The 19,487-nt window shown below is 45.1% G+C and overlaps 1 protein-coding gene and 1 non-coding gene across 3 annotated transcripts; one reads left to right on the forward strand and one right to left on the reverse strand.

Annotated features, from left to right (window-relative positions):
• The first annotated feature begins 385 nt into the window (after positions 1-385).
• Positions 386-576, forward strand: LOC138773426 (U2 spliceosomal RNA). Its single transcript, XR_011360126.1, has one exon. It is a non-coding gene; the product is annotated as a U2 spliceosomal RNA (small nuclear RNA).
• A 13,100-nt stretch (positions 577-13,676) lies between these two features.
• Positions 13,677-19,246, reverse strand: RPS21 (ribosomal protein S21). 2 transcript variants are annotated; one of them, XM_069953777.1, is made up of 6 exons: positions 19,145-19,246; positions 16,809-16,886; positions 16,615-16,678; positions 16,156-16,227; positions 14,493-14,548; positions 13,677-13,757 (listed from the first exon to the last, which is right to left on the reverse strand). In XM_069953777.1, the coding sequence occupies exons 2-6, from the start codon at positions 16,856-16,858 to the stop codon at positions 13,748-13,750; spliced, it is 252 nt and encodes an 83-aa protein (XP_069809878.1). In that variant the 5' UTR covers positions 16,859-16,886; positions 19,145-19,246; the 3' UTR covers positions 13,677-13,747. The 2 variants fall into 2 exon arrangements, with proteins under 2 accessions (XP_069809878.1, XP_069809879.1); XM_069953778.1 differs by having other exon boundaries at positions 19,156-19,179.
• Between the last annotated feature and the right edge of the window lie 241 nt (positions 19,247-19,487).

Here is a 19,487-nt window from a genome sequence, read left to right on the forward strand (position 1 = left end):
AGCATACACAACAGGAGCCAACATGAGTAAAGGTAAAATATATCTCCCCCTCTCCCAACAGAGAAAAGTCTGGCCACCATGGGGTTAAGTGGGGATGCATAGGAGCACAACACTTGTCAAAATGATGGGTGTCCTGCTCCTCCTTTTTTTTTCTCTCCTTTTTGTTTTTCAGATATTGATATCCTGGGGACTACATTGGATTTGTTGAACAACATTGATGACCAGCAGCGTGGGGTGTTATTTCAATAAAAAAAAATTCTATTGTGTACAGGCTTAGTAGTGGAAGCAGTCTGATAAATGGCAACTATTAATCTATCACTAAGCCAGGACTTAGTGTTAGCCTGTGAAATGGCTAACACCCACCGCCACAGAAGTACTAGGAAGAATTGTTTCTCGGCTTTTTGGCTAAGATCAAGTGTAGTATTTGTTCTTATGAGTTTAATATCTGATACGTCCCCTATCTGGGGACCATATATTAAATGGATTTTTAAAACAGGGAGAGGGAGGAGGAGCTTGCTCTGTGCTCTCCAGGAATTGACCTGGTATTGCAGTGCCTCCAGGTTCAGGGTACCAAAAAAAAAAAAGTACTAGAAAGAGCCATGTACCAGTAGTCCCAAAGCACCATAAAATGGGGCTCCTGGACTGGGCAGTAGCAGGCTGGTATTCTAGGGTTCTTTCTCTCTTCCATAACTAGCCAGATAATAGAACAATGAGCAGCAGCAGCTTAGTAGTACCAGGGTGGGAAGGGCTTTTTATTTTAGTCCTCCCTAGCCTAATAATACCAACCTAACAACACAACAAAAACATTTTTTTTATTTAAATAAAAACACTCCCACACTTTTCATTGACCATTTTATTGAAAATAAAAATCTGAAAATTGAAAAAGAGACAAAAAAACAAAACAGGAGCTAAACACCATCATTTTGACAGGTGACCGGTTCTTTTTCCTTTACAGTATGCAGCATCTGTAAGGGTGGTATTACACGGAACGATTATCGGCCGAATTGGCCCAATTCGGCCGATTATCGCTCCGTGTAATAAATGCAACGATCAGCCGATGACAACGATCATCGGCTGATCGTTGATATAGGTTAGAACCTATTTTCGTCGGGCACCGACCGCGCACCGCTGCGTGTAATAGCGGTGCGTGGCCGGCGGCTAACTATATACATTACCCATCCACGTTCCAGGGCTGCTCCTGCCGTCCGCTTCTCCCTGCGTCCCGCGCGCGCTCTAGCTTCACAGAGGCCTGTCAGCTGATAGGCCGCTCAGCCAATCACAGGCCGCGGCGGTCCCGGCCTGTGATTGGCTGAGCGGCCTACCAGCTGACAGGCTGCTGTGACGCTAGAGAGCGCGCGGGACCCCCGGGAGAAGCGGACGCAGGAGCAGCCCTGGAACGTGGATGGGTAATGTATGCCAGTTTAGCAAGGGCTGCAAGGACATCGGTAACGATGTCCTTGCAGCTCTTGTCAAACGATTATCGGGCCGTGTAATAGGTCCAGTAAACGAGCAACGATCTAGCAGATCGCTGCTCGTTTACAGGTATTATCGGGCCCTGCTCTGCCCGTGCAATACCACCCTTAGTCACTTAAAGCGGTTGTCCAGTGGAAATTAACATGTCCCCTATCCATAGGATAGTAGCCAAGTAAGAGATTTCAGGGGTCCGACCTCAGATCTGATCTCCCGGCTTCTTTGTTATGAAAAGAGCTGCGGGTACGGCACTTCACCTGCAACTCTATTTATTCCTATGGAGCCACTGGAAGAACCAAGTAAGCTGCAAGTTCTATTCAGAACAAAGAAGCCGGGGAACCGATACAGAGATTGGTGGAGGGTACGGAGGTCACAATCTCTTACTTGCCCCCTATCCTGTGAGCCGGGTTAGAGCTTTCTATTTTATTAAGCTTTACAGGTGTGATATACAACCATCACTGTATCCGGATCTAGTGAGTGTTTTAGAACCAATTTCCTGGAGTCTGATACAATGAAAAAAACTGTTTTGGGGCTTCAAGTATGGAGGCTAGATCTGTGACAAAGACGTCTGATGATTCCTTTCCCAGGCCTGAATGAAGGAGAGCTTTACAATAGGAACTCTTCAGAGATGAGTTGTCTATAGAAGATTAAGAGGAAACCTGTGGGGGAGTTTACAAGTTTATCAAACCAGGAGAGGGAACATAAGTGAATAGTGTTGAAGTTTTTGAGCGATTTCGATATTTTGTTGTAGGATATGACATCCCTGTGTGGAGTGTTAGTTATAGATTACATCTCAGATATGGGAGGCAGGAGACCATCCTGAAACAGAACTGAAAGAGGTTATTACTATTTAGGGATGGGGGATAGCTATTTTTCTGCAGAGGCTCAGTATAGGACAGGGTGTCTCTATTTGATAACATAGAAAAGTTGGCCAAGATCCAATTAATTGAAGGGGGCACAGACTTCCAGGTGGTCAAAGTAGCTTTGGTGAAAACATCGGTGATCGCAGAAGGCCTAAAGTTAGAAGACTTACTTAAGATTAGCTGTCTGACCGTCAGGGCCCGGACTGGGCATCTGGCAATTTGGGCAAATGCTGAGTGGGCCGGTCTCCTGTTCCCCTGCACTTTACAGCCTGGTAAATCACTGGGTATAAGAGGCAGTGTAGTGCAGACAGGACAGTAACCAGCCAGCCCAATATTACCCTTCTACAGGCCCCCCGCAAGCCCCCACCTCCTCATGGGGGATAATAACAGGATTTTTAAATCTAAAAATTGTGGGTCTGAATGGGGTGGGGCTTAGGCAGGGCTGGAAACCTTTGGTGCCTATACACAGATTTATCTGACAGATTTTTGAAGCCAAAGCCACAAATGGATTTGAAAAGGGGAGAAATCCCAGTCTGTTCCTGGTTTTGGCTTTAAAACGCTGCCATATAAATCTGTGTAAAGGCAGCCTTGGGCTCAGCTTCTGAGCTCCCCACATATAGAGCAGGCCAAGCTGCTGCATCTACTGTGCATGGAGCAGGTGCAGTGTCCTGCCAGCTGCTGCTCCTCAGCTACAAGATCCATCAATCAACCAAGAAAGAAAGCAGGTGAGTATAGCTCTGTATGTGTGTAGAGTGTGTGCCCTGATGACTGATATGTGTAATGTGTGTAAGTAGTGTGGACAGTATGTACCCATTATGTGAGCAGCAGAATACTCTGTAGTAGAGTAGTAATGCAGTACTGTTCATGAGAACACACCTTTGTTGCTCCTTGGTATTTTTAGAAACCGAAAACTCTTATTTGGGCTGTGAATAGTGTCAAGGGGCGGGCCTATAGTTCTCTGAAACTTAGGACCTCTATACCTAACTGTGCTGTACACACAGTGCCTGTCATTGATTATACAGAGGGGCGATACATCCACCATTTATAGCCTGAACAAGTTATTTTATATTAAACTAAAAACACATACACAAGCAACAAAATGTATGTTCTGAATGCTTTTACTGATATCCATCAAGCAGTGCCAACCCCTGATCATCCTTACAAAGACTTCATTCAGCTGCGTAGACAGAAAATGAATAAGTTACGGAGGTTAAAACTTTTTTTTTTTTTATACTTTAACATAAAAACCCCTCTATAAATCTGGTATTGCTGTCACTGTAGCTAGTACACCTCTGCCAGCTATGGACAGGTGGAATTTGTTGACTCCTGGCCTGGATGAGGACGGTGGTGAAGCCCTCCTGGAATCTCACAGTTTTGTCACCCCGGCCATTAATAACAGTATATAGTCCATCAGGCATATCTGACACCTGTCCGTCTATGTCGCATGGGGCGTAAACCAATGCCTTCTTGTCCAAAATGTCATCATTCATCCACAGACTTGGCACATGATATAAGCCTGCCCAGCCATTGCCCGTTTCTGGGCAGAGGTGGTGTAGCTTTTGTCTACTACAGTGTTTCCCCAAAAATAAGACACATGGGAGGATTTACAGGATAGCAAAAATAAGGCACCCCACGCCTTAAAATAAGGCATCCTCTGAAACAGTGATTTTCAATCTTTTTTTGAGCCGCGGCACACTTTTTATACTTAAAAAATCCCGGGGCACACCACCAACCAAAATGGCACAAAATGACAATAAAACAGTATATTATACATATAGTTAATAATATAGATTCTAGATGTATTTATACTCACTCAGTGTGAAACCTGGGCCTGTTTTCTTCTCCCCCCTGTGCTTCTCTCCACCATACTTCTCCCCCCTGCTTCTCTCCTGTGCTTCTCTCCACCATACTTCTCCCCCCTACTTCTCTCCTGTGCTTCTCTCCACCCTGCTTCTCTCCACCCTGCTTCTCTCCACCCTGCTTCTCCCCCATCCCCAGGTTTCTCTCCCCCATTGATTTCTCCTGTTTCACAGAGGCACCATAGTTTGGGGAACTTTCCCCGCGGCACACCCGACCATGTGTCGCAGCACACTAGTGTGCCACGGCACACTGGTTGAAAATCACTGCTCTGAAAGACCTCCGCTACCCTCTGCCACTCTTCACCACCAGCCCCTCCACAGGCATACCGCAGGTCTATGGCCCTCATATCCTGCCACACATCCCACTGAACGCCACGGCCTGCTGAACAAAGAGTCTTTGTGAGCAGAAATTAAAGCGCCTCTGTACCCACAATCTGACCCCCTTCCCCCAAACCACTTGTACCTTCGGATAGCTGCTTTTAATCCAAGATCTGTCCTGGGGTCCGTTTGGCAGGTGATGCAGTTATTGTCCTAAAAAAACTTTTAAACTGGCAGCCCCGTGCCAAACGGCCGTGGCTTAGAGTTTCTGTGCCCTAACCTTGCACCACCCCTCCGTCCCTCCTCCCCACCCTCTTCATCATTAGGAATGCCCCTAGAACATTTTCTCCTGTCTGAACATTGCACAGGTGGCTTAACAATCCAGCCCATGTGCCGTGCTGACACAGGTGAGGGATAGGAGGCAATCTGCCTGGAGCATTCCTAATGATGAGGAGGGACGGAGGGGTGGTGCAAAGTTAGGGCACAGATATTCTAAGCCACTGCCGTTTGACTCAGGGCTGCCAGTTTAAAAAGTTGTTTTTTAGGACAATAACTGCATCACCTGCTGAACGGACCCCAGGACAGATCTTGGATTAAAAGCAGATAACTAAAGGTACAAGCAGTTTGGGGGGGGGGGGGCAGATTGTGGGTACAGTCGCTTTAAGATAAGTCGCTGTGTTTTTTGGGGGGGAAACACGGCATTATATCAATACCAGTGCCAAAAGACCCCCTTATTTGCCTTTTTGGCGTGTTGGAAGACGAGTGGGCTAATTATCTTCGCATCCTTTCATGCGAAACCTTATTTATGGCTAGGAAAGCTATAGCATTGCGGTGAATAGACCCCAGACCACCCACCGTGGATATGTGGAAGAATCCAATAACATCACCCTGTATAAGAAAGTAGTTTATATGGTTCTAATAAATACCAGAAAATATGGGACCTGTGGACTCAGTCTACTCTGACTGCATCTTCTATTCCTTCCTGCCGATAATAGGTTGAGACTGTAACACGACTGATCGTGGCCTGTATTGCCTGTTAGTGTTTTGGGTACCACTCGATCTCTAACTCTATCTAGAGTTAGAGTTCTATGTTAGTTAGCTATGTTATAAAAGCATGTATCTTTGTAATTGACTTATACTTTTTGCCATGTTGGCATTATTTCAATATGTTTGAAGATCGTGTAGTGCTTTGATTGTTTTGCTACTTGTCAATAAAACAAGTAAAAATTAGATCCATCCCACCATTTCTTTGTTCTTGTTACTCTATCCCTTATGGTAAAATAATTTCAAAGAAACGTGTCCTTCCTGCAAAAAAAAAAAAAAAAAAAAAGCAATCCCTCATATGGCTTGGTTAATGGAAATTTTTAAACAAGATAAAAAGTAAAGTAAACCTGATATATTGTATCCTCCTAAGCTGAAATATTTTATAAGACAAATGATGATGTAAGAAGAGTCTATTCTGGGAGCAGGGGGCACAGGAATCTGCTCTGAGCCTGACTGTATAGTTTTATATTGACAGATAAGATGCTCAGGAGTGGTGGAATGCTGCGGATATGTTGTAGGAGAGGCATGTAAACATCTAGGAGGACAGCCAGAGGCTGCGGACTCCATCAAAGCCACGTCATCCTGGAACGAGACACAAAGCCTTCCGTCACAGGTCATCACCGACACCTCTGCAGTCCCCGTCCTATGTCTGTGTGATCCACATCATCCACCAGATATTCACCCATCAACCAGTCACCAAAACTAAGACACAAAATCACAAGCTTATCAGGGAGCAAGAAAATCCTTCAAGTGCGAGAAGCAAAAAAGCACATGAACCGTTGTCCAAGCAAGATAACCCGATCCTGACAGATAAGGAGGGATCGCATGATAATGTCTACAGCAGATCCTTCAGGAAGCAGGGCTGTGGAGTCTGTAAGCTGCAGCTCCGACTCCTGAATTTTATCAGGACCGACTCAGACTCCCAACTCCTGCTCCTTCATAAATGGCCAGTCATGTACCAGGGGAGTTATTTATCACACTGGCTCAGCAGCTTCTCCCTAATGTATTACATGATCCTGGGGCGACTTCTGAAACATACAAAGAAAGCTTCTCCTTTGTGTGCAGTGGATGCAGCCAGTCTCCAGCCTCCATGTCCTGAACAACTCAGAACTAGACTAGATGGAGCAGGTGATCTTTTCCTGCTGACAGTCTTCTATGTTTCTAACTAAATAGTCACCATACTTAAAAAAAAAAACCAAAAAAAAAAAAACCACACACACAGCCTGCTGCGGCCATAGTGTGTACACACACACAGCCTGCTGCAGTCATAGCACGCACACACACACACACACAGCCTTCTGTAGTCATAGCACACATACACACAGCCTACTGCAGTCATAGCGCGCGCGCACGCACACACACACGCACACAGCCTGCTGTAGTCATAGCACACACAGCCTATTGCAACCATAGAACACTGAAGAAAAACACAGTCTTCTCCCAGAGAGAAAACACCACACTGAGGACAGAAGTTACACCTACACTACTTATGCCTTCTCCTCCTCCTCTATATTACACAGGATATCTTCATATTACACTGCTGCTCATATACAGTCATCCAGCATTCAGGAAGAGAACAGCACAGATCTCCCCCACACAATGGACTCTTCCAGCTCAGAAACAAACTGCCAAATAGTGAGCGACAACTTTTCCATGACCACCCTTATGTTGCTCATAATATATATTCATGAGCAAAACTTGTAAAATTCATATCAAAATTCAATTCTACATTCTTTAAAGATTTTTTTAAAGCTGGAGTCGGTACATTTTTTTTTCGACTCCAGCCAAAGCTAGCTCTGACTCCGACTTCGACTCCACAGCCCTGTCAGGAAGGCTATACAAGGCCTTAAAGGGGTTATCCAGTGCTACAAAAATATGGCCACTTTCTTTCAGAGACAACACGACTCCTGTCTCCAGTTCAGGTGTGGTTTGCAATTAAAGCGGATGTACCATGGAAATAGTAATAATGAGTTATACATAGGATCCAGTCGGCGCTGCAGTATACAGTCAGGCGCCATGGAGCTTTTTTTAATGCGCCACCCAGTTCCCGTTATTATGCCGATATATGGATTTACTAATTAGCCACAGCGAAGCTCCGGAGGCCGGCCCAGCGGCTGAATTTCAAGCCAATCTCCACCCCCCTCCGTGACTTGCCTCCTCTGTTTATGCTAGCACGCCTCTTATTCTAATGCAGGATTGCCTGCCGCACAGCCCCGCCTCCTCCGCCCGACGACGCATCATTATGCTGGGATCATGAGAGCTGTCACCAGAGCGGGGTATGAGTCCTACTGTGCAGGCTCATACCCTGCTCTATGCTCCGGTGTTGAGGACTTATCCCTAAGAGTGGGGAATTGCAGCTGCAATCCCAAATCGCCACCAACACCGGAGCATAGAGCAATGTAATTATATAATATATATATATATAATAAATTAATATATTAGTCTAGCTATCTCAATCAACCACCAAGAAACAAGCAGCTGGAACAAACCACCATCCAGGACTGTACCAAATAGAAAACAGACCCAACTAGGGATCTGCTAAATGAAGAGCCCCTAGACCCTCCTGAATGGAGAACTATGAATCCCTAAGTAGTTATTCTACCTTTCAATTTAATCTGATACTTTTGGATGGAGAAATTTAGAGTAATCTCCAAGTTAAAGCGTCAGGTTCAAAAGTGCAAAAGCGCTGCCTCCTGTCCAGCCCCATAAACAAGGAGATAAGAGCCTCTGTCCTGGCTCTGACCCCTACATGAATATGTACAGGAGATTAAGTGATCAGAGCAAGGTGGAAAGAACAGTGAATACACATCAGAGGCTGCGGCCGCCACCTCCGACATGACCCTGTGCTTACCGCCATATAATAAACAGCCTGTCACACTCCAGATAAAAGCAATGACAGAAAGCAAAGCTCCCATCCAGCCATGCAGAGATAGAAGCCTGAGCTAGTACCAGCCACAGGCATGTAGGGCTTATATGCAGCCGCAGATATACTGGACGGTTACCTTAGCTGCGGACACGAATCGATATAAAATTATACAATATGTCCAACTGCACAGTGCTAGGTAATGATCCGAGACATCAAACAGAATCAAAGGGGAACTCCAGGTAGAGGTTAAAAAAAAAAATTACCGTCTGCAAAAGCATAAAGCATTACTTACCTATCGAAACCAGTTTTGAAACTACCAAAAATCCAATTGTTTTGGGGGTCTTTGTTCTGTATCGTTTCTGTACTTCCTGCTTGAGTAGATGCACTCAGTACTACAGGTTCCAGAATGCAATGCTTTCCCCTTAGCTGTTCATCACAGTCCCCCACCCTGTCCATTCCCCACCCAAAGCTGTTACAGAACATCTAGGCTGTGTTCACACATTGCAGTTTCATTGTGTTACTGATTTGCAGTACTTTATCATTTCCTTGTAGTCCGACCCACACAGCACTGTATTCTCTACCCATAACACCACGCTGTATTCTCTACCTGTAACACCACACAACACTCTGTATTCTCTACCTGTAACACCACACTGTATTCTCTACCTGTAACACAACAGAGCACACTGTATCCTCTACCTGTAACACCACACTGTATTCTCTACCTGTAACACCACACAGCACACTGTATTCTCTACCTGTAACACCACAGAGCACACTGTATTCTCTACCTGTAACACCACACAGCACACTGTATTCTCTACCTGTAACACCACACAGCACACTGTATCCTCTACCTGTAACACCACACAGCACACTGTATTCTCTACCTGTAACACCACACAGCACACTGTATTCTCTACCTGTAACACAACAGAGCACTGTATTCTCTACCTGTAACACAACAGAGCACTGTATTCTCTACCTGTAACAGCACTCTGTATTCTCTACCTGTAACACCACACAGCACACTGTATCCTCTACCTGTAACACCACACCGCACTGTATTCTCTCCCTTACCACACAGCACACTGTATTCTCTACCTGTAACACCACACAGCACTCTGTATTCTCTACCTGTAACACCACACCGCACTGTATTCTCTCCCTTAACACCACACAGCACGCTGTATTCTCTACCTGTAACACCACACAGCACCCTGTATTCTCTACCTGTAACACCACACAGCACCCTGTATTCTCTACCTGTAACACCACACACCACTGTATTCTCTACCTGTAACACCACACAGCACGCTGTATTCTCTACCTGTAACACCACACAGCACACTGTATTCTCTACCTGTAACACCACACAGCACACTGTATTCTCTACCTGTACCACCACACAGCACGCTGTATCCTCTACCTGTAACACCACACAGCACACTGTATTCTCTACCTGTAACACCACACAGCACTGTATTCTCTACCTGTAACACCACACAGCACGCTGTATTCTCTACCTGTAACACCACACAGCACACTGTATTCTCTACCTGTAACACCACACAGCACGCTGTATTCTCTACCTGTAACACCACACAGCACGCTGTATTCTCTACCTGTAATGCAGATATTGGAAGTAAAGAACTTTTTAAATTTTATTTTAATCTCCACGCACATATGATCAAGCATCTTTTATCTTTGAAGTTGAGCCCCACAATATCCGATATCATCTTACATGGGATATACTGTTTATGCCTTGTATGCTCTGTTCTCTGAGAATACGCTGCAGTACTGCAATGACACTTCAACATGTGTGAACATAGCCCTAATGTCACTGCAGAGTTTTGCACAATCAGTAAAGTTGCAGCAGCTGCTTCTGGCCAGTTATGGTGCGTTTACACAAAGATTATCTGCCAAAGATTTGAAGCCAAAACCAGGAACGGATTATAAACAACGATCAGGTCAAAAAGGAAAGCCTGAGATTTCTCCTCTTTTTAAATCCACTCCTGGATTTGGCTTTAAATCTTTGGCAGATAATCTGTCAGATAATCTTTTTGTGTAAACGCACCATTAGAGATGGTGAATCACTCAGGGGACTGGGGGATCCAGCCAAGCCTCCTAGGACATTACATCCTGCCACAAACACACACAATGTGAGACAGGGGCATGTAAAAAAATTTTCTCCTAAGGTAGGAGAGCAGTGGGAGCAGGAGACAATGTGGATTGGCACAGAGGCTATTTTTCTTCACTTTCTGGATTTCAATCAACTACCAGTGTGGCAGAACAGTCTATATAACTTAATAGAAAACAAGTTTTCCTTATGTTGAGTTCCCCTTTAACCCTTTGAGGACCAGGCCCAAAATGACCCAGTGGACCGCGCAAATTTTGATCTTAGTGTTTTCGTTTTTCCCTCCTCCCCTTCTAAGAGCTTTAGCACTTTGTTTTTTACAGGAATAGTTGTACTGTGTAATGTAGTCTTTTATTTTACCATAACATGTATGATGGAATCCCAAATATATTATTTATGTAGATATAAATTGGTGAAATCGTAAAAAAGAATGCAATATGGTAAGGTTTGGGGGGTTCCTGTGTCTACGTAGAACACTATATGGTAACAGCGACATGATACAATTATTCTATAGGTCAGCCCGAACACAACCATATGCAGGTTACACAGATTCTCTAATGTTATTTATTTTTTTTAAATGAAATCCTTTTTTTTGGCAATTAATTATAAATAAAATGGGCCTATTGTGACGCTTATAACAGTTTTAATTTTTCACCTACGGGGCTGTATGGGGTGTCATTTTTTCCGCCATGATCTCTAGTTTTTATTAATACCATATTTGTGAAGATCGGACGTTTTGATCACTTTTTATTAATTTTTTAAAATAAATAATGTAACATAAAATCGGTAATCTGCGCACTTTTTTCCCTCTTTTCGTGTACGCCGTTTACCGTTTGCAATGACGCTTGCTATATTTTAATAGATTGGACAATTCTGCACGCTACGGTATATTATATGTTTATTTATTTTTATAGGTTTTATTTATATAATGGGAAAGGGGGGTGATTTTAACTTTTATTGGGGGAGGGGTTTTGGGGTAGTGTGTTAGTGTTTTTAACTTTTTTTTTTACACATTTGAACTTTGACTTTTACATCCCGTACTTTGATTTTTACACTGATCATTGCTATCCCATAGGCATAGCATTGATCAGTGTTATCGGCGCTCTGCTTATCGAGCCTGCCTGTGCAGGCTCAGTGACCAGAGCGCCGATCGGACTGCACGGAGGCAGGTAAGAGACCTCCGGCGGTCCGTTTTACAGATCGGGACCCCCGCAGTCACACTGCGGGGGTCCCGATCGGTGACAGGGGACTCCCCCTGTCACTTACACTTAAACGTCGCACCGCGATCGCGGTGTTTAAGGAGTTAATGACACGCGGCAGCGCGATCGCTGCAGCGTGTCATTACCGGGGAGGTCCCGGCTGCTGATTGCAGCAGGCCCCCACCTGCTATGAAGCGCGCTCCGCTCCGGAGCACGCTTCATAGCCGGAGAAACACCCAGGGCGTACACAGTCACGTCCTAGGTCATCTGGGGACAGACTTCCATGGCGTAACTATACGCCCTGGGTCGTCTAAGGGTTAAGGCAATGGTGGCTATGCATGCACAGCATCCTACATCCATTCCCAGCACAATTTCATCCCTGTTGAGAAGATAAGTGGGGGTCCTAGTGGTCAAATACCAATCAGCTTGTTACACCCTACCCTAACTTTACCCTACACTTCTGATATTTTTTATTGCAAAAAAATTTTGTTTTCATTTTGTAGTCCCTCTAGGGGACTGCAGTGTGATCATTCCATCACTTAATGCATCAGTATACTCCGCTTACACTCACAACGTATGAGACCTTGTCCCTAGCAGGCCTGGGTACACCCAATAGACCCTGGCTGTTATGGATCATGGGTGCAGTTGTTTTCCCATATCACAGGGTATCAATGGGTAAGAGGAAGCCAACTTGACTTTATCAAACCACCTACATGCTGCAGCTGCTAAAGACTACATCACATAACAGGTTAATTGTCTACTACATCCATGGGTGATGTTTACTGTTACTGTGCCCAGGGTTAGCCAGCGTGTACTGGAAACGCTGCAGCATGGTAGTCCGCAGTGAGAGCAATGGGAAAGCCTGGAAAGAGGGTGCTCGGAGAAGAGGCAGTCTGTGACTGGAGCCACTATAACCCAGAACAAGTGGCACAGGCGCAGCACCAATCCTGTGAACAGGGGGCAACTAAGAACTAAATGAATGGCACAGTAGTTTACATGTGTTGCCAGAGATACAGTCATTCTCTAGGCGGTCTGAGTGCTGTATGCTCTATTTACTGGAGCATCTGACATCTCCTTTCCTGGGATTGGTGGAGGCCCTAGCAGTGATCCGCAAATTATTCCACAGGAGTGGGGATAATTCCTTGAAGTTTCAGACTAAATTTAAAAAAAGGATTGTTTTGTTCTCTATAAACTGGGGAATGTATGAATTTAAATTGTCAAGGTTAAAAAATATGTTTTCTTCTAGATACAGCACCATTCTTGCGCTCAGTTTGGGTGTGTTTTTGCAGCTCAGTTCTTTTAAAATGAATGAAGCCAAGAGGTAATACCACACACAACCTGGGGAGAAGGGTGGTGCTGTTTGTGAAAGGAAGTAGCTGTTTTTTTTGTCTAGTTCTGGATAAAGAAAAAAAAAGCCCCCCCCAGCCTGCTTTTACGCTGTCAACTGTAACAAATCAGACATGTCCATTCTATTAGATACACAATTTATGAACCTTTTTATTATTTAAAAAGTTAATTGTTTTAAAATAAAATTAAAATAACCCTAATCTTACTCCTGTAACTTTCCTTTCTGCCTGTAGGCCATTTTTTTGCGCCGTACTTAATAGTTGTCATCGTTACCACGTTTGCACCTATAACTGATCACTTTTTACAAAAAAATTTCTGGGATATGAAGTGACTAAAATTGGCAAATTTTAAACATGGCGCTGCTACATGTGATATGAATATCTCAGGGGTACAGCCCATGCCCTCTGGCTCAAGTTTTATCAAGCCTCACCTCAGACACTGATTACTAAAAACCTCTCAGATTCTCATTGTATACCAAGTAGCTGGACCATCACTTGTATCCAGCAGGGACCAAAACCCTAAAATTGCAGCACATTGGTAGGCCACAAAGTAAATGTGGAAAAAACTACAAAATTTTCAGATCTCTTTTTTGTTACATTTTATTGTTTTCTTACAAGACTGAGCAATTCCAAAGGATTCTTCATTTAGAAGTTCCTAGGGGGGAAAAAAATACATAAAATGTATGTGTTAGTGCAGTGTAGATGTTGACAAGACTTTGTATGGAAACATTTATGGCCTGAGGCCCTATGATACCACTACAACAGATTGTGACACATTGGACAGCACTTCAGCCATTAAATGACATGGCCATGTGACTCCTGACCAGATGTCACCTGTCTATACAGTTTTACATTCATAGGGTTGCAAACATGGGGGGGGGGGGGGGGGGGGGGAGCTCAGCATATCTCTAAAGGGGTCTTCTCGTTCTATTAACTTGGAGGTGCAGCAATATTCCCATCCCTCTGGGGTTAAGTGGATGTCTAGTTATTTTTTCCTTACAGCAGCCATGTGTCAGCAGCTCTGGTCCGCTTCATGTAAGAAAAACCTCAACCCCAAAGACATCCATAGCACCTAACACAGCAATAAGGCAAGGGTTGCATTGATACTGTTCTATACACATGAGGATGAGCAAATATTCCAGGAGAATTAAATGTCAGAGACCCATAGAAGCAGCTCTTCCCAAGCCCTGACAAGCTGAGATTTAACACATTAGACCCATTCTCCTCCTACAACGGAAAACCCTCAAGGAATGACTGCATCATACGGAGATTGTCAGCCAACCCTTCCATACAGCAGGTTCGGCCACCCTTTACGTTCACCGTCGGGAGGAGCCTAGATTCATGTGTACAGCAAGGTAAAGAATACCGGAATACTATGCAATTCACTTACTTTGAAACAATGCAATCATTTTTCGCCAACCTCAGAATGGAGTCATCAGATTCTCCCTGTGAGCAGAACAAAACGATTAAACCATTAGGAAAGGACAGATACATATATACTTATAGGAATTATAGGAATTAAAGGGAGGTTTCGCAGTCACAGAGGAGTCTGCTATAAGGAATAACAGAATATGATAGTCATCCCACAGTAATTTGAGCTACTATAAGTAGGCACGATCTCATCTCGCGCCTTTAGATCAGTTGCGGGGAACCTCCGGCCTGCGGGCCGCATCCGGCCCCTGAGACCTCCTGATGCGGCCCGCGACTCTCCTGTGATGTGCACCGCTCTGGTGGGGAATGAGCCGGCATACTCAGCATCCTCTGTGACAGCTGCCAGACACAGGAAGATGCTGTCTGTGCTCCTTCCCCACCAGAGCGGTGCACATCTTCCGTCTCCTGCAGGCCGCGCACGATGACGTCATTTCATCATGCGCCACCTGCAGGAGAAGACAGGCACAGGCTAGGAGAGAGAGAGAGAAGGACCTGGGCAGCGTCGGAGCGGAGGAAATGTGAGTGGGATGTTTATGTTTTAATTTGGGACAGAGACTGGGGGCTAAGTACACTACCAAGGACATGACTAAGGGTTAGCTAGACTAGCAGGGGCATCACTGGGGGGTTAACTATGACTAGCAAGGGCATCACTGGGGGGTTAACTATGACTAGCAAGGGCATCACTGGGGGGTTAACTGACTCCTCTGCTCCTTCTAACATCCTTATAATTTCAAGTAGGGAGAACATTACACAATTTACCCCAATTGGCCCTAAGATTACAACTACTATTCTGAGGGCCGCTTATCTGTTCACTTCTAGGCTCCATAGACCTGTGATGTCTCCTCTGGCAGATCCTGTAAGGTGCGAGGAGCGTCCTCCATGGATCCCACAGATAATCGGATTGAAAGCCAGGGAATCTGGACACCAACGTCATCACATTGACCTCTTGTCATGTTCCTCATTCCTAAACAATGTCTGCAGTGAAGCCCCCAGGGCATTATCTACAGCCATTAGGGGGTCCTGCTGCTATGAAGGTGGCAACTTTGTGTGTACAAAGGTTAGGTAGGTGGTACATGTGACAGTAACATACACATGATGCCAATACAAGGTTTCCAGCAGCAGAACACTGCCCGTGCGTTTTTCCCACCAGAGCATCCTGGTGCCACCAGGTGACGCACAAGTACCTGGCCGTCCACATAAAGGAGATGATTCATCAGATCAAGCTTCTTCCATTGCTTTATGCTCAAGTTCTGATGCCCTTTGTAGACACTTTTGTAGTAGACAGGGGTCTCATGAATGTTCTAAAGGGTCTGCAGTGCCCCTTAGACAGCAACCTGGCGTGTCCGGTGCAATCAAACCAGGCAGGCTAGCCTTTATCCCCACAGACATCCATGAGCCTTGGATCCCATGACACTGTCCTTGGTCATCCTTTCTTGGACACCACTGGTCAGTACTAACCACCTCGGATGCTTACATTTGCCCCTATTAAAATCTATGTTATTCATTCACCAGTCAGTGGTTTTAATGTTATAAGTGACTAAGTACAATTCCATTTTTGCACAACTGAGATGCGAAAATGACGCACTGTGTCATGTAAAAGGGGGGAACGTAAGAGAACTTACCATCCTACGAATGGTGCCAGAGATGGCATAGGTCTTGAACTGGCCGTTGACTCTGCCTGTGACCTTATCAACCTACAAAAGAAAGATTACTTCATCAGGTGCTGACTATTTGCAGCCAGACACTAACCCTGAGGTTAACCAATGTTCTGCTACCAGCATAGGGTTAAGACATAATTTACTTATAGCTGGTAAACAAGCTTCTACTCCAAACATGGTAACCAACAAAGCCACCGAGGTCAGAGCCAAACTGATAAGACGCAGCAAAAGCATTATTAATGGATGATGTAAGGACGTGTGATTACAGCTGCTGGCAGACAAGTATCATACACGCTGCTCTCCAGACGAGTGGCGGATGAAGGTTTTACATTCCTATCCTCTACAGACTGAAGGGGTGCCTGCCAAGATGGGAAGTGACAATACTGCAACCATGGGCAGGGATGCGGATGTGTCAGAACTCACCTCAGCGACATTCATCTGAATGCAGGCATGGTCCTTAGCCGCAATGATTCTGTTGCTAGCAGAGCTGCAGAGAAAAAAAGATCAATGCTGGAAAATAGAGACTACAAACACACATATAAGATGCGTCAACTATAGTCCAAAAAAGGAAAAAAACCACAACAAATATGCAGATGGAAAATGTAGACATTTCATACCATTTGCGGGGAACATACAAGTCCACAAATTCACCAGCGTCGTTCTGCATGTTGAGGCTTTGCTGATGTCAGGCGAACCTGTCAACAAAGAACATGAAAAATAAGCAACAAAGCAGTAAAGATAGTCTCGGCACTCCCACCGGAGGGAAAACCGCACAGTGTGAACAGTCCCTTCGATCCTTAATGTCCGCAGGTGGTGTTCAATCAACAGATAAATTGTAGAAGAATCACAAGCTGTAAGAGCTTGGAAAGTTGAGGCACTCACCACTGTGTCGTCATAAAATACATAGCTTTATTCACATAAATACAGGTACATGGATACAGACGAGTGAATGGGCGACAGCCTGTTTCGCGTGTCTAATCACCACACTTTCGCTCGGCCCAGAGGAAGCGTGGTGATTAGACACGCGAAACAGGCTGTCGCCCATTCACTCATCTGTACCCATGTCCCTGTATTTATGTGAATAAAGCTATTTATTTTATGAAGACGCGGTGGTGAGTGCCTTAACTTTTCAAGCTCTTACAGTACATGATTCCAATAAAAATAAGGCTGCTGACCCCATAACGTGGCCACAATCTCAGACCTATAATTGAAACCTTAAAGGGGGACATTTATCCAGACTCGTGTACTCGCACTCCAGTCTTAGATAAAGACCCGCCCCCATTTACCCAGCAGGATTTACTAAGAGGCGCACGCCTCTTGGCAAAGCCGGTGGGATCTGCACCAGTCACAGGACTTGCCCAGAAACCTACACCAGCTCTGAAACATTTCTGCAAGGTTTATGCCTGGCGTATGCCACCAAAAAAGCCAAAATCAGCACTTTTCCGTGGCGTACACCAAGGGCGCATGTTTAATAAACGTACCCCAAAATGCAGAATAGTGAGCTGCGCTCACTATTCTGCTGGTGGGATCACTGTGTACATTTATTATTTATCCTGTACTGATCCTGAGTTACACCCTGCATTATACAACAGAGCTGCGCTCACTATTCTGCTGGTGGGATCACTGTGTACATTTATTATTTATCCTGTACTGATCCTGAGTTACACCCTGCATTATACAACAGAGCTGCGCTCACTATTCTGCTGGTGGGATCACTGTGTACATTTATTATTTATCCTGTACTGATCCTGAGTTACACCCTGCATTATACAACAGAGCTGCACTCACTATTCTGCTGGTGGGGTCACTGTGTACATACATAACAGATCCTGTACTGATCCTAAACTACATCCTGTATTACACCTCAGAGCTGCACTCACTATTCTGCTGGTGGAGTCACTGTGTACATACATTACATTACCTATCCTGTACTGATTCTGAGTTACATCCTGCATTATACCCCAGAGCTGCACTCACTATTCTGCTGGCGGGGTCACTGTGTACAGTACATACATTACTGATCCTACATTACATCCTGTATTATACTCCAGAGCTGCACTCACTATTCTGCTGGTGGAGTTACTGTGTACATACATTACTTATCCTGTACTGATTCTGAGTCACATCCTGTATTATACTCCAGAGCTGCACTCACTATTCTGCTGGTGAGGTCACTGTGTACATACAATACATTACTTATCCTGTACTGATCCTGAGTTACATCCTGTATTATACCCCAGAGCTGCACTCACTATTCTGCTGGTGGGGGTCACTGTTTACATACATTACTGATCCTGAGTTACATCCTATATTATACCCCAGAGCTGCACTCACTATTCTGCTGTGAACATACATTCCTTACCCACTACTGAGTTATATCATGTATTGTAGTCCACACTGCATTTGCTCTGAAGTATGAAGAGAACCTACAGATGTAACTCAGGATGAGTAAAGTAATAATGTAATATGTGTGACACCCACCAGCAGAACAGTGAGCGCAGCTCTGGAGTATAACACAGAATGTAGCATCAGCTACAGAGATGTGTGATGGGACACCGGTGTCTGGTAGAACAGGACAGAACATCCATAGTTACTATCGCTGCCCATCTGGCTGAGCACGTGACCACACGACGAGATTCCCATCACTAGGAGCACGGTAACGTATAGGCACCAGCCCTGTCACACAGCGAGCTGGAGCACGTGACCATCGTCCCTTCACATGCGAGCGCGGCCTACTAATCTCTGGCCAGTGCTAGGATGCCGGCCAGAGGAGTGCAGGGCTCCCCAGACACGTGTGTGCCGCTCTATGCGCCCAGTCCTGCAGCGAAGACGAAGCGGCGGCTACAGTTCTGGTAGACCGATGTTTCCCAGACCACAACTATAAAGAACAGCCAGAATACATGCAGCTAAACCGGCTCCGGGGCCCGCTACACCGCGCAGCTCCAGAGCTCACCTCCTGCTCACCGTAATGGCTGACACGAAAGAGGAGGGAGCGCCGCCCCGGAACCAGAGAAGTCAAAGCGCTTCACAGAACCACTTCCGGGTAAAAGCCCGGAGGACCGGAAATCGGCGCCGCTGTCATGGTAACGCTTAATTAGAAACACTAGAGCGGTACCTGTACGTGTAATTGGAGCCTGCAGTGGCCATTTTGTGTGAGCTAACTATAACGAGAACTATTATAAGGCTACAGGAAAATGGCCTCTTATTAAAGTGACGTTGAGACAGATTCTTTTGTAGGTTATAATTTAAGAGAATTATCTGTTTTATTAGAGAGAGTAACAATAAATAAAGGCAGT

The sequence above is a fragment of the Dendropsophus ebraccatus genome, chromosome 14, assembly GCF_027789765.1.
Source record: "Dendropsophus ebraccatus isolate aDenEbr1 chromosome 14, aDenEbr1.pat, whole genome shotgun sequence".
Classification (NCBI taxonomy): domain Eukaryota; kingdom Metazoa; phylum Chordata; class Amphibia; order Anura; family Hylidae; genus Dendropsophus; species Dendropsophus ebraccatus.

Coding starts and splice junctions, on each gene's coding strand:
- RPS21 (XM_069953777.1), bottom strand. CDS start 16,858: ATGCAGAACGACGCTGGTGAATTTGTGGACTTGTATGTTCCCCGCAAA. Junction 16,679..16,808: donor TTGTATGTTCCCCGCAAATG/GTATGAAATGTC, acceptor TTTTCTCTGCAG/CTCTGCTAGCAACAGAATCA. Junction 14,549..16,155: donor CTGGCACCATTCGTAGGATG/GTAAGTTCTCTT, acceptor TTCTGCTCACAG/GGAGAATCTGATGACTCCAT.